At 41.9% G+C, this 15,000-nt stretch overlaps 2 protein-coding genes across 3 annotated transcripts in view; both read right to left on the reverse strand.

Moving 5' to 3' along the window:
• Nucleotides 1-500, reverse strand: part of LOC310714833 (carbohydrate sulfotransferase 11-like) — an 18,774-nt gene extending 18,274 nt beyond the window's left edge. The window contains exon 1 of the mRNA XM_083520779.1: nt 83-500. Coding sequence (XP_083376905.1) covers nt 83-227 — 145 coding nt within the window. The 5' untranslated portion in view covers nt 228-500. The remainder of the gene's footprint in view (nt 1-82) is intronic.
• Nucleotides 501-4,560: 4,060 nt separating this feature from the next.
• Nucleotides 4,561-15,000, reverse strand: part of ndnl2 (necdin-like 2) — a 36,966-nt gene continuing 26,526 nt past the window's right edge. The window contains exons 8-10 of one of the 2 annotated variants that reach the window (XM_083520784.1): nt 14,524-14,586; nt 11,581-11,695; nt 4,561-4,818 (exon numbers count right to left, since the gene is read on the reverse strand). In XM_083520784.1, coding sequence (XP_083376910.1) covers nt 4,744-4,818; nt 11,581-11,695; nt 14,524-14,586 — 253 coding nt within the window. In that variant the 3' untranslated portion in view covers nt 4,561-4,743. Of the gene's footprint in view, nt 4,819-11,335; nt 11,390-11,457; nt 11,696-14,523; nt 14,587-15,000 lie in introns of those variants that run through there. The other variant, XM_083520783.1, reaches the window with a different exon arrangement.

The following is a 15,000-nucleotide window of genomic DNA, read 5'->3' on the forward strand; positions in this document are numbered from 1 at the left end:
TGTGTGTGTGTGTGTGTGTGTGTGTGTGTGTGTGTGTGTGTGTGTGTGTGTGTGTGTGTGTGTGTGTGTGTGGAGAACTCACCGGTTCTTGAACTGCTCTGGAAATATAAAATGAGAATAAAGAAAGATCCTGCGCATGTGGCGAGGAGCACGCGCCCCACTCTGGGCTTCACCATCATTATCATCTTCTTTATCATCACGATCCCCGATTTCGTCATCATCATCATCCAGCTCAAAAATCCGCGGTTCCGGAGGCGCGCGCACGGCGGGTTGAACGGTGCGCGGTGGCGGATCGCGCGCACGCCTTGCTTAAAGCGCTGGAAACCGCGGCACCGAAGACGCGCCTTCCCATTGGGGCATCAGCTCAGCGAACCGACACCGACACCGACCCACTGTGTCAACGAGACGGCGCGCGTGGAGATTTCGTGGACTTGGTTACTGTCCCCGGTTTCACTAGTCCGATCTCCGGTCTCACAACATGGAGGGATCGGACCAAAGTTTAAACTATGATGTCACCTACAGTCCCCGCCCACACCCCGCCCCCAGTATCTTCAAATCCCAAAGAACTCGAACTTCTTTGATAGAGCTTCGATTCTTCGCCGCCAATTACAGTTCAATTATTATAATTTAGTCTGCTTCTTTTCATTCTCAGCGTGGGAACCAGTACAAACCAGTTCAACCCTGTACAAACCAGTTCAGCCCTGTACAAACCAGTTCAACCCTGTATAAACCAGTTCAGCCCTGTACAAACCAGTTCAGCCCTGTACAAACCAGTTCAGCCCTGTATAAACCAGTTCAGCCCTGTACAAACCAGTTCAGCCCTGTATAAACCAGTTCAACCCTGTATAAACCAGTTCAGCCCTGTACAAACCAGTTCAGCCCTGTATAAACCAGTTCAGCCCTGTACAAACCAGTTCAACCCTGTACAAACCAGTTCAGCCCTGTACAAACCAGTTCAGCCCTGTATAAACCAGTTCAGCCCTGTATAAACCAGTTCAACCCTGTATAAACCAGTTCAGCCCTGTATAAACCAGTTCAGCCCTGTACAAACCAGTTCAGCCCTGTACAAACCAGTTCAGCCCTGTACAAACCAGTTCAGCCCTGTACAAACCAGTTCAGCCCTGTACAAACCAGTTCAGCCCTGTATAAACCAGTTCAACCCTGTACAAACCAGTTCAGCCCTGTATAAACCAGTTCAGCCCTGTATAAACCAGTTCAGCCCTGTATAAACCAGTTCAGCCCTGTACAAACCAGTTCAACCCTGTACAAACCAGTTCAACCCTGTATAAACCAGTTCAGCCCTGTACAAACCAGTTCAGCCCTGTATAAACCAGTTCAGCCCTGTATAAACCAGTTCAGCCCTGTATAAACCAGTTCAGCCCTGTATAAACCAGTTCAACCCTGTATAAACCAGTTCAGCCCTGTATAAACCAGTTCAACCCTGTACAAACCAGTTCAGCCCTGTATAAACCAGTTCAGCCCTGTACAAACCAGTTCAGCCCTGTATAAACCAGTTCAGCCCTGTATAAACCAGTTCAGCCCTGTATAAACCAGTTCAACCCTGTATAAACCAGTTCAGCCCTGTACAAACCAGTTCAGCCCTGTACAAACCAGTTCAGCCCTGTATAAACCAGTTCAGCCCTGTATAAACCAGTTCAGCCCTGTACAAACCAGTTCAGCCCTGTATAAACCAGTTCAGCCCTGTATAAACCAGTTCAACCCTGTATAAACCAGTTCAACCCTGTATAAACCAGTTCAACCCTGTATAAACCAGTTCAGCCCTGTATAAACCAGTTCAACCCTGTATAAACCAGTTCAGCCCTGTACAAACCAGTTCAGCCCTGTACAAACCAGTTCAGCCCTGTATAAACCAGTTCAACCCTGTACAAACCAGTTCAGCCCTGTATAAACCAGTTCAGCCCTGTATAAACCAGTTCAACCCTGTATAAACCAGTTCAGCCCTGTACAAACCAGTTCAGCCCTGTATAAACCAGTTCAACCCTGTATAAACCAGTTCAGCCCTGTATAAACCAGTTCAGCCCTGTATAAACCAGTTCAACCCTGTATAAACCAGTTCAGCCCTGTATAAACCAGTTCAACCCTGTATAAACCAGTTCAACCCTGTATAAACCAGTTCAGCCCTGTATAAACCAGTTCAGCCCTGTACAAACCAGTTCAGCCCTGTATAAACCAGTTCAACCCTGTATAAACCAGTTCAACCCTGTATAAACCAGTTCAACCCTGTATAAACCAGTTCAGCCCTGTATAAACCAGTTCAGCCCTGTATAAACCAGTTCAGCCCTGTATAAACCAGTTCAGCCCTGTATAAACCAGTTCAGCCCTGTACAAACCAGTTCAGCCCTGTATAAACCAGTTCAGCCCTGTACAAACCAGTTCAGCCCTGTACAAACCAGTTCAGCCCTGTATAAACCAGTTCAACCCTGTATAAACCAGTTCAGCCCTGTATAAACCAGTTCAGCCCTGTATAAACCAGTATACTCATTCATTCAAACTCTCACAATTTGTTCATGAAAATCAGTTCAGTTCTTAACAATTTTTGCTCAAATCTAAAAAAAACCCTTACATTTAAAATAATCACTATAAAATAAAATGATAAAAAGGAAACTGATATTTAATGCAGTGAATCAGATTGTGAAGTGTTTTTTTTTTTTACTTTATATTTCTGAGAGGAGAAATGAGTCATCATCATCATCATCATCATCATCACTATAATTTTGATTATTGTGATTAATCTCATCTGCTGGTGTCTCTGTCAGACTCAGGGTTAAAAGGCTCTTCTCTAGATGTACAGGAGTGTGTGAGGAGGATGAACACGTCACACACACGTCATACTTGTGACAGACAGATACAGTGTGTCCTGAACACCGTTAGATCTGTAGAACTTGGCTCCAGGCAACTGCGTGTTTCAGTGAGATCAAATTCAGGTCCAGAGTTACAGCTCAGCTTCATCACTCATATCATCCCTCTGGTTTTCTCCTCTCTGGAACAGCAGACGTTTGTTTTGTTTTTCTGGAATCTTCAGACAATTTTTGTGCTAAAAGTTTTATTTACTTTATAATATTGATAAACATTTATTTCTATTCTGAAAGAACAACTTGAGAGAGAAAATGTGTAAATATGTAGAGTATGAATAATCAGGGAAAGATGAACTGTCATATCAGCTTAGTTAATTGTTAATCATTAAGCAGTGGTGTGTGTGTGTGTGTGTGTGTGTGTGTGTGTGTGTGTGTGTGTGTGTGTGTGTTATTCTCCTCATAACTGTAAGCTGATCTTCAAAGGGAAAAACATTGAATACAGAAATCTTTAATGTTATACTGTGTACCTGCAGAGACGTTCCTGAGGAACAAAGGGAGAAACTCCTCATGCAGTGATTTATTGTGATTTTATTGGCATTTCTGGTGCAAATGAAAGCACACACAAAGAGAGAGAGAGAGAGAGAGAGAGAGGGAGAGAGTAGGATAGAGAGAGACAGACAGACAGAGAGAGAGAGAGAGTAGGAGAGAGAGAGTAGGAGAGAGAGAGACAGACAGAGAGACAGACAGACAGAGAGAGAGAGAGAGAGAGAGAAGGAGAGAGACAGACAGACAGACAGAGAGAGAGAGAGTAGGAGAGAGACAGACAGACAGACAGACAGACAGACAGACAGACAGACAGACAGACAGACAGACAGACAGAGAGAGAGAGAGAGAGAGAGAGAGTAGGAGAGAGAGAGAGAGAAGGAGAGAGACAGACAGACAGACAGAGAGAGAGAGAGTAGGAGAGAGACAGACAGACAGACAGAGAGAGAGAGAGAGAGAGAGAGAGAGTAGGAGAGAGAGAGACAGACAGACAGAGAGAGAGAGAGAGTAGGAGAGAGAGAGTAGGAGAGAGAGAGACAGACAGAGAGACAGACAGACAGACAGAGAGAGAGAGAGTAGGAGAGAGACAGACAGACAGACAGAGAGAGAGAGAGTAGGAGAGAGAGAGACAGACAGACAGACAGACAGACAGACAGACAGACAGACAGACAGACAGAGAGAGAGAGAGAGAGAGAGAGTAGGAGAGAGAGAGAGAGAAGGAGAGAGACAGACAGACAGACAGAGAGAGAGAGAGTAGGAGAGAGACAGACAGACAGACAGAGAGAGAGAGAGAGAGAGAGAGAGAGTAGGAGAGAGAGAGACAGACAGACAGAGAGAGTTGGAGAGAGCGCGAGAGAGAGAGAGAGAGAGAGAGAGAGAGAGAGAGAAAGAGAGTTAAACACATTTCTGAGTGTTTCTTCAGGAAGAACTGAGTAAGCACCAGTGAAATGAAGAAGCGAAAGCTGGAGATCATTTCACCTCTGTATTATTAAAAGAAAGTCTTAAAGAAGTGAAATAGAATAGGGGGTGCCAATACATTTACACTTCTAATCCATCAGGCCACGCCCCCTTCCACCATTAACCAGCAGTACACACACTGTCCTGAAATCACAGGCCGTTTTCAGTAAAGAACTTCTCACTCAGGACAGGAACAGAAGCCGTGTGTGGACGTGAAGACACTCAGGTATCTAATGTACCTTCCAATAACCAATGTTTCATGTTTTCTAAAAGCAAATATCTCCAGATATCTTCTCAATGTTAAGAAGGAAATAATGAGGAACCATAAGGAGATAATAACAAAGACTGACTCTGTACACACACACACACACACACACACACACACACACACACACAGACACACACAGACACACACACTCCTGTTGTGTTATCTCAGTGTGTTCTCTGCACTCGTGGCTTCTCTGTACTGTTGAGTCCATGACTGAGGCTCCTGATCATGTAGCTGTGGGCGCACACACACACACACACACACACACACACACACACAATAAGACTTTTAAACATTACAAAAAATATTTAAATTAAAAACCCAAACTTTTATTTTCCTTTGTTTATTTTCTGGCTTTTTCTGGTTTATCATCATCATCATCATCATCTCTACCCTATCTCCTACATCATCATCATCTCTACCCTATCTCCTACATCATCATCATCATCATCATCATCATCTCTACCCTATCTCCTACATCATCATCATCTCTCCCGTATCTCCTACATCATCATCTCTACCCTATCTCCTACATCATCATCATCTCTACCCTATCTCCTACATCATCATCATCTCTACCCTATCTCCTACATCATCATCATCTCTACCCTATCTCCTACATCATCATCATCTCTACCCTATCTCCTACATCATCATCATCTCTCCCGTATCTCCTACATCATCATCATCTCTCCCGTATCTCCTACATCATCATCATCTCTACCCTATCTCCTACATCATCATCATCTCTACCCTATCTCCTACATCATCATCATCTCTCCCGTATCTCCTACATCATCATCATCATCATCATCTCTCCCCTATCTCCTACATCATCATCATCTCTACCCTATCTCCTACATCATCATCATCTCTACCCTATCTCCTACATCATCATCATCTCTACCCTATCTCCTACATCATCATCATCTCTACCCTATCTCCTACATCATCATCATCTCTCCCCTATCTCCTACATCATCATCATCTCTACCCTATCTCCTACATCATCATCATCTCTACCCTATCTCCTACATCATCATCATCTCTACCCTATCTCCTACATCATCATCATCTCTACCCTATCTCCTACATCATCATCATCTCTACCCTATCTCCTACATCATCATCATCTCTCCCGTATCTCCTACATCATCATCATCTCTACCCTATCTCCTACATCATCATCATCTCTACCCTATCTCCTACATCATCATCATCTCTACCCTATCTCCTACATCATCATCATCTCTCCCGTATCTCCTACATCATCATCATCATCATCATCTCTCCCCTATCTCCTACATCATCATCATCTCTACCCTATCTCCTACATCATCATCATCTCTACCCTATCTCCTACATCATCATCATCTCTACCCTATCTCCTACATCATCATCATCTCTACCCTATCTCCTACATCATCATCATCATCATCATCTCTCCCGTATCTCCTACATCATCATCATCTCTACCCTATCTCCTACATCATCATCATCTCTACCATATCTCCTACATCACCATCATCATCTCTACCCTATCTCCTACATCATCATCATCTCTACCCTATCTCCTACATCATCATCATCATCATCATCATCTCTACCCTATCTCCTACATCATCATCATCTCTACCCTATCTCCTACATCATCATCATCATCATCTCTACCCTATCTCCTACATCATCATCATCTCTACCCTATCTCCTACATCATCATCTCTCCCGTATCTCCCACATCATCATCATCTCTACCCTATCTCCCACATCATCATCATCTCTACCCTATCTCCTACATCATCATCATCTCTACCCTATCTCCTACATCATCATCATCTCTACCCTATCTCCTACATCATCATCATCTCTACCCTATCTCCTACATCATCATCTCTACCCTATCTCCTACATCATCATCATCTCTACCCTATCTCCTACATCATCATCATCTCTACCCTATCTCCTACATCATCATCATCTCTACCCTATCTCCTACATCATCATCATCTCTCCCGTATCTCCTACATCATCATCATCATCATCATCATCTCTCCCCTATCTCCTACATCATCATCATCTCTACCCTATCTCCTACATCATCATCATCTCTACCCTATCTCCTACATCATCATCATCTCTACCCTATCTCCTACATCATCATCATCATCATCATCTCTCCCGTATCTCCTACATCATCATCATCTCTACCCTATCTCCTACATCATCATCATCTCTACCCTATCTCCTACATCATCATCATCTCTACCATATCTCCTACATCACCATCATCATTATCATCATCATCTCTACCCTATCTCCTACATCATCATCATCATCTCTACCATATCTCCTACATCACCATCATCATTATCTCTACCCTATCTCCTACATCATCATCATCATCATCATCATCATCTCTCCCGTATCTCCTACATCATCATCATCATCATCTCTCCCGTATCTCCTACATCATCATCATCATCTCCTCTCCCGTATCTCCTACATCATCATCATCATCTCTCCCGTATCTCCTACATCATCATCATCATCTCTCCCGTATCTCCTACATCATCATCATCTCTCCCGTATCTCCTACATCATCATCATCATCTCTCCCGTATCTCCTACATCATTATCATCATCATCTCTCCCGTATCTCCTACATCATTATCATCATCATCATCTCTACCCTATCTCCTACATCATCTTTATCTCTACCCTATCTCCTACATCATCATCATCTCTCCCGTATCTCCTACATCATCATCATCATCTCTCCCGTATCTCCTACATCATCATCATCTCTACCCTATCTCCTACATCATCATCATCATCTCTCCCGTATCTCCTACATCATCATCATCATCATCTCTCCCGTATCTCCTACATCATCATCATCATCTCCTCTCCCGTATCTCCTACATCATCATCATCTCTCCCGTATCTCCTACATCATCATCATCATCTCTCCCGTATCTCCTACATCATCATCATCATCTTTCCCGTATCTCCTACATCATCATCATCATCTCTCCCGTATCTCCTACATCATTATCATCATCATCTCTCCCGTATCTCCTACATCATTATCATCATCATCATCTCTACCCTATCTCCTACATCATCTTTATCTCTACCCTATCTCCTACATCATCATCATCTCTCCCGTATCTCCTACATCATCATCATCATCTCTCCCGTATCTCCTACATCATCATCATCTCTACCCTATCTCCTACATCATCATCATCATCATCATCTCTCGCGTATCTTCTACATCATCATCTCTACCCTATCTCCTACATCATCATCATCTCTACCCTATCTTCTACATCATCATCATCTCTACCCTATCAGCTACATCATCTCTACCCTATCTCCTACATCATCATCATCTCTACCCTATCTCCTACATCATCATCATCATCATCATCATCTCTCCCGTATCTCCTACATCATCATCATCTCTACCCTATCTCCTACATCATCATCATCATCATCATCATCATCTCTCCCGTATCTCCTACATCATCATCATCTCTACCCTATCTCCTACATCATCATCATCATCATCATCATCTCTACCCTATCTCCTACATCATCATCTCTACCCTATCTCCTACATCATCATCATCTCTACCCTATCTCCTACATCATCATCATCTCTACCCTATCTCCTACATCATCATCATCTCTCCCGTATCTCCTACATCATCATCATCTCTCCCGTATCTCCTACATCATCATCATCTCTCCCGTATCTCCTACATCATCATCATCTCTCCCGTATCTCCTACATCATCATCTCTACCCTATCTCCTACATCATCATCTCTACCCTATCTCCTACATCATCATCATCTCTACCATATCTCCTACATCACCATCATCATCATCATCATCATCATCTCTACCCTATCTCCTACATCATCATCTCTACCCTATCTCCTACATCACCATCATCATCATCTCTACCCTATCTCCTACATCATCATCTCTACCCTATCTCCTACATCATCATCATCATCATCATCATCATCATCTCTACCCTATCTCCTACATCATCATCTCTACCCTATCTCCTACATCATCATCATCTCTACCCTATCTCCTACATCATCATCATCTCTACCCTATCTCCTACATCATCATCATCATCATCATCATCATCTCTCCCGTATCTCCTACATCATCATCTCTACCCTATCTCCTACATCATCATCATCTCTACCATATCTCCTACATCACCATCATCATCATCATCATCTCTACCCTATCTCCTACATCATCATCTCTACCCTATCTCCTACATCACCATCATCATCATCTCTACCCTATCTCCTACATCATCATCATCATCTCTCCCGTATCTCCTACATCATCATCATCATCTCTCCCGTATCTCCTACATCATCATCTCTCCCGTATCTCCTACATCATCATCATCATTATCTCTCCCGTATCTCCTACATCATCATCATCATCATCTCTCCCGTATCTCCTACATCATCATCATCTCTCCCGTATCTCCTACATCATCATCATCATCTCTCCCGTATCTCCTACATCATCATCATCATCTCTCCCGTATCTCCTACATCATCATCATCATCTCTCCCGTATCTCCTACATCATCATCTCTCCCGTATCTCCTACATCATTATCATCATCATCATCTCTACCCTATCTCCTACATCATCTTCATCTCTACTCTATCTCCTACATCATCATCATCTCTACCCTATCTCCTACATCATCATCATCATCTCTACCCTATCTCCTACATCATCTCTACCCTATCTCCTACATCATCTCTACCCTATCTCCTACATCATCATCATCTCTACCCTATCTCCTACATCATCATCATCATCTCTACCCTATCTCCTACATCATCTCTACCCTATCTCCTACATCATCTCTACCCTATCTCCTACATCATCATCATCTCTACCCTATCTCCTACATCATCATCATCATCATCATCATCTCTCCCGTATCTCCTACATCATCATCATCTCTACCCTATCTCCTACATCATCATCATCATCATCATCATCTCTCCCGTATCTCCTACATCATCATCATCTCTACCCTATCTCCTACATCATCATCATCATCATCATCATCTCTACCCTATCTCCTACATCATCATCTCTACCCTATCTCCTACATCATCATCATCTCTACCCTATCTCCTACATCATCATCATCTCTCCCGTATCTCCTACATCATCATCATCTCTCCCGTATCTCCTACATCATCATCATCTCTCCCGTATCTCCTACATCATCATCTCTACCCTATCTCCTACATCATCATCTCTACCCTATCTCCTACATCATCATCATCATCTCTACCATATCTCCTACATCACCATCATCATCATCATCATCATCATCATCTCTACCCTATCTCCTACATCATCATCTCTACCCTATCTCCTACATCACCATCATCATCATCTCTACCCTATCTCCTACATCATCATCTCTACCCTATCTCCTACATCATCATCATCATCATCATCATCTCTACCCTATCTCCTACATCATCATCTCTACCCTATCTCCTACATCATCATCATCTCTACCCTATCTCCTACATCATCATCATCTCTACCCTATCTCCTACATCATCATCATCATCATCATCATCATCATCTCTCCCGTATCTCCTACATCATCATCTCTACCCTATCTCCTACATCATCATCATCTCTACCATATCTCCTACATCACCATCATCATCATCATCATCTCTACCCTATCTCCTACATCATCATCTCTACCCTATCTCCTACATCACCATCATCATCATCTCTACCCTATCTCCTACATCATCATCATCATCTCTCCCGTATCTCCTACATCATCATCATCATCTCTCCCGTATCTCCTACATCATCATCTCTCCCGTATCTCCTACATCATCATCATCATCATCTCTCCCGTATCTCCTACATCATCATCATCATCATCTCTCCCGTATCTCCTACATCATCATCATCTCTCCCGTATCTCCTACATCATCATCATCATCTCTCCCGTATCTCCTACATCATCATCATCATCTCTCCCGTATCTCCTACATCATCATCATCATCTCTCCCGTATCTCCTACATCATCATCTCTCCCATATCTCCTACATCATTATCATCATCATCATCTCTACCCTATCTCCTACATCATCTTCATCTCTACTCTATCTCCTACATCATCATCATCTCTACCCTATCTCCTACATCATCATCATCATCTCTACCCTATCTCCTACATCATCATCATCATCTCTACCCTATCTCCTACATCATCTCTACCCTATCTCCTACATCATCTCTACCCTATCTCCTACATCATCTCTACCCTATCTCCTACATCATCTCTACCCTATCTTCTACATCATCATCATCATCTCTACCCTATCTCCTACATCATCTCTACCCTATCTCCTACATCATCTCTACCCTATCTCCTACATCATCTCTACCCTATCTCCTACATCATCTCTACCCTATCTTCTACATCATCATCATCATCTCTACCCTATCTCCTACATCATCTCTACCCAATCTCCTACATCATCTCTACCCTATCTCCTACATCATCTCTACCCTATCTCCTACATCATCATCATCATCTCTACCCTATCTCCTACATCATCATCATCATCTCTACCCTATCTCCTACATCATCATCATCATCTCTACCCTATCTCCTACATCATCATCATCTCTACCCTATCTCCTACATCATCATCATCATCTCTACCCTATATCCTTCATCATCATCTCTACCATATCTCCTATATTATCATCATCATCTCTACCCTATCTCCTACATCATCATCTCTACCATATCTACCTACTCTACCTACATCAGCTCTCCTGTATCTCCTTCAGCTGCTGAGTACAGATGCTCCCCATCTGGAGGCCTGGGATTACTACAGGACATTAACCAGACAGACAGACAGACAGACAGACAGACAGAACTCACCTCTGCTATAAACTGAAGCATTTTCAGCTTTGATACTTCACTCTCTGCTCTCTGACCCCAACGAAACTCAAACTCCAGAGGCTCAGTGTGAGGAATACGAACATACTCCAGATACCTACACACACACACACACACACACACACACACACACACACACACACACACACACACACACACACACACACACACACACCATCATCTGACCCAAAAGCCATACATATAAATGAAACTCTGAGTTCTGGTCTTGACTGGTCAGAAGGTGGTGAGTTCTCTGGAACAGCAGCTCTGACACTAGTGAAGGTTTGGCTTCTATAGTAGAACATGCTGTTTTTTTTAGGAGAAGGAGGAAGGAGTCTCCAGTGTCAGTGCTGTGTATCAGTCAGAGGTAACGCTGAGATCTTCCCCATTACCTTATCTACTCTGATTAAGTGAATGAAGAGACGAGTGTTTATAGCTGCTGTAAGAAGTGCTTCAGGACAAAACCTGTGCAGGAATGAAAAGTAACTGTAAGTGGCTAAAAAATACAACACAAATATTTAATTAATAAAATCCTGCTTAAAATAAACGTTCTTTCGGCTTCTCCCATTAGGGGGCGCCACAGCAGATCCTCCGCACGTTTGATTTGGCACATGTTTAACGCTGGATGCCCTTCCTAACGCAACCCTCCCCAATTTATCCGGGCTTGGGTCCGGCACTGAGAGTGGCTGGGGATGGTTCCCTGACCGGGGATCGAACCCGGGCCGCCGCGGTGAGAGCGCCGCATCCTAACCACTAGACCACCAGGGGACCTAAAAATCCTGCTTAAAATAAATTGCTTTAATAAAGAATTCATAAACGTGTGGATAGTAACAGTAGCTCCGCCCCCACAGTGTAAGGCAGTGTAATTGGTTGAAGGTATAAAGATGTGTATGGAGTCATGTTGTGGCTCTGATTCTAACTTGTGTTGAACCTGGACCTGTTCATGGCTCCATGTGCTGCTGTACGGTGTGATATAAACCAGATGTCCATGGTCTGAGGGACACCAGCTCTGAACACACCATCTACCCCGAGTGAGGCTCGAACCCACGACCCTCAGGCTTCCTGACTGACACACCGTTCTAACACACTGTGCTAACATGCTGCTCATTCACACGTCTGAGAGACAGAAGGGGACTGCAGTGGGCTCAGGGTGAAGTGTCAGGATCCTAGAGGAACTCAGCCAGATGCAACAGTTTCTCCAGGATCAAACGAAAACACTTCAAACTGATCAGATCTAACGGGACATGTCTCCATTTTTTTGGAGAAATAAAATTAAAAAAAATTAAAGCAGGTGAAAAGAAAACAATCTGGTGTGAGGGATGAAGGTGGAACATCAGCACGGTGAGTAAAAACTCGATCATCCTCATCACGTGTAAATGGTGTAGTTTAATGGTGTTATTGTGTAAACTGTGTGTAACTTCAGGACTGGATCTGCTCTGGCGTGACTCGTGAGCATCAGGTCACGTGATCAGTTCACTCGTGACATCGTGATGATTTAATTAAACCGCTGTGAACAAACACTAAATCTAAACACAGCAAAAACCAGCAGCAGTAAACGGTACATTTTTACTCTGTTCTGGTTTTCAGTGAATGTTTATGTATTTGTTTTGTTTAAATCGGTTAGTTTGCTGCGTTTCTCTGTTTCATTCTATTTTATAGCTTCTGTCTACTACTGTTAACTTCTGTTTTCAAACGTGATTTACTGCGACTTTACTACGTTCAAATGCTTGTTTTCAGTGTTTGTATATTTAATTTATGCATTTTTTTTAATAATGATATAAAATTACAATAATTTTATATTCTAGATGTTTATATCTTTACAACTAAACAAATTGTGTGTTTATTCAACAAAAATTGTCGAAAACAATGTTATGTTTTATATTAATTATTTAAAGCCTGTTTGTCTGCAATTATTATTAAAAACAAAACAAATAATTTACACAAATTGCTTCATCTTTCATCCTCAAAAGCTGTTTTTTGGGGTTTTTTTTTACAGAAGGAAACAATCCAGCAGTGGTGAATTTGTTAAAGATGAAATCCCACATTCACTCTTCCACAAGCAGCTCTAGAAACATTCACGTCTAAATTAAAGAGATTTAAACTCAATATGTGGCTTTAAGTAAACTTTTTTATATATACAGTACAGACCAAAAGTTTGAACACCTTCTCATTCAAAGAGTTTTCTTTATTTTCATGACTATGAAAATTGTAGATTCACACTGAAGGCATCAAAACTATGAATGAACACACGTGGAATTATATATGGAATTATATACATAACAAAAAAGTGAACTGAAAATATGTCATATTGTAGGTTCTTCAAAGTAGCCACCTTTTGCTTAGATTACTGCTTTGCACACTCTTGGCATTCTCTTGATGCCTACTTTGGCTACAATATGACATATTTTCAGTTCACTTTTTTGTTATGTATATAATTCCATATATAATTCCACATGTGTTCATTCATAGTTTTGATGCCTTCAGTGTGAATCTACAATTTTAAGAAGCAAAACATCTAAATAAATAGTTTATTTTATTATAAAACATTCAATGAATTGATTCTGAAAAGAAACCTGAGTTGCAGCTTTAGTTTTACCGGTTATTTGAACAGAATCGTGAGCGGATTATTTACAGTATTTAGCAGATGCTCTTATCCTGACTGACGTACAAAATTGCTTTGAGACTTTCAATGAATAAATCAACACTGGTTCTTTGGGGTGCAAACTAAGTATACCATCAGCCAATCAGGAGGCAGCATTAGCATTTCAATTCCCTGACGTTCACACACTCCGAAACATTGGAGGTGATAACAGCTCAGTGTGGAACTCGCACACATCTAAACAGCACAAGACACACACCACTGCAGTGATCCAGTCGAGTGTGTTGATCTGACAACAAGACGTGAATCAGATCCAGTTCACTTACTTCTGTCGTACAAACTCTTCACTTATGGTCTTCTTCACATCACCAAAGTCCTCGTGTCTCTCTCTGTGAGCATAATAACACACACACACACACACACACAACTGTAACTGTAAAACACAAGAATTCTAAATACTAAATCACAAAAACAATAATAATAATAATAATAATAATAAAGCTCTGTAATTGATCAGAGATCAATAGATTCATGAGTTCTGCAGATTAATCAGCACTGATAGTTGATCGCAGGATCTTTCTGCTTCTTTCAAAACTTTATACTGATAATTTTTCAGGCTTCCAGTCCGCTATCATTATGAGAGCGCCCTCTAGAGGTGAATCACTGCTGCCACATGCTTTTTTTTTTTTTACACTAGACTGCGCGCTGCAGGGAGAGCGCTATATTATATTTATTAGTTATCATTTATGAATTATATAATTACATTTATAAATCAATATATTCATATTTAGCAGATTTTCATA

The sequence above is a fragment of the Silurus aristotelis genome, assembly GCF_946808225.1.
Source record: "Silurus aristotelis genome assembly, chromosome: 19".
NCBI classification, from domain to species: Eukaryota; Metazoa; Chordata; class Actinopteri; order Siluriformes; family Siluridae; genus Silurus; species Silurus aristotelis.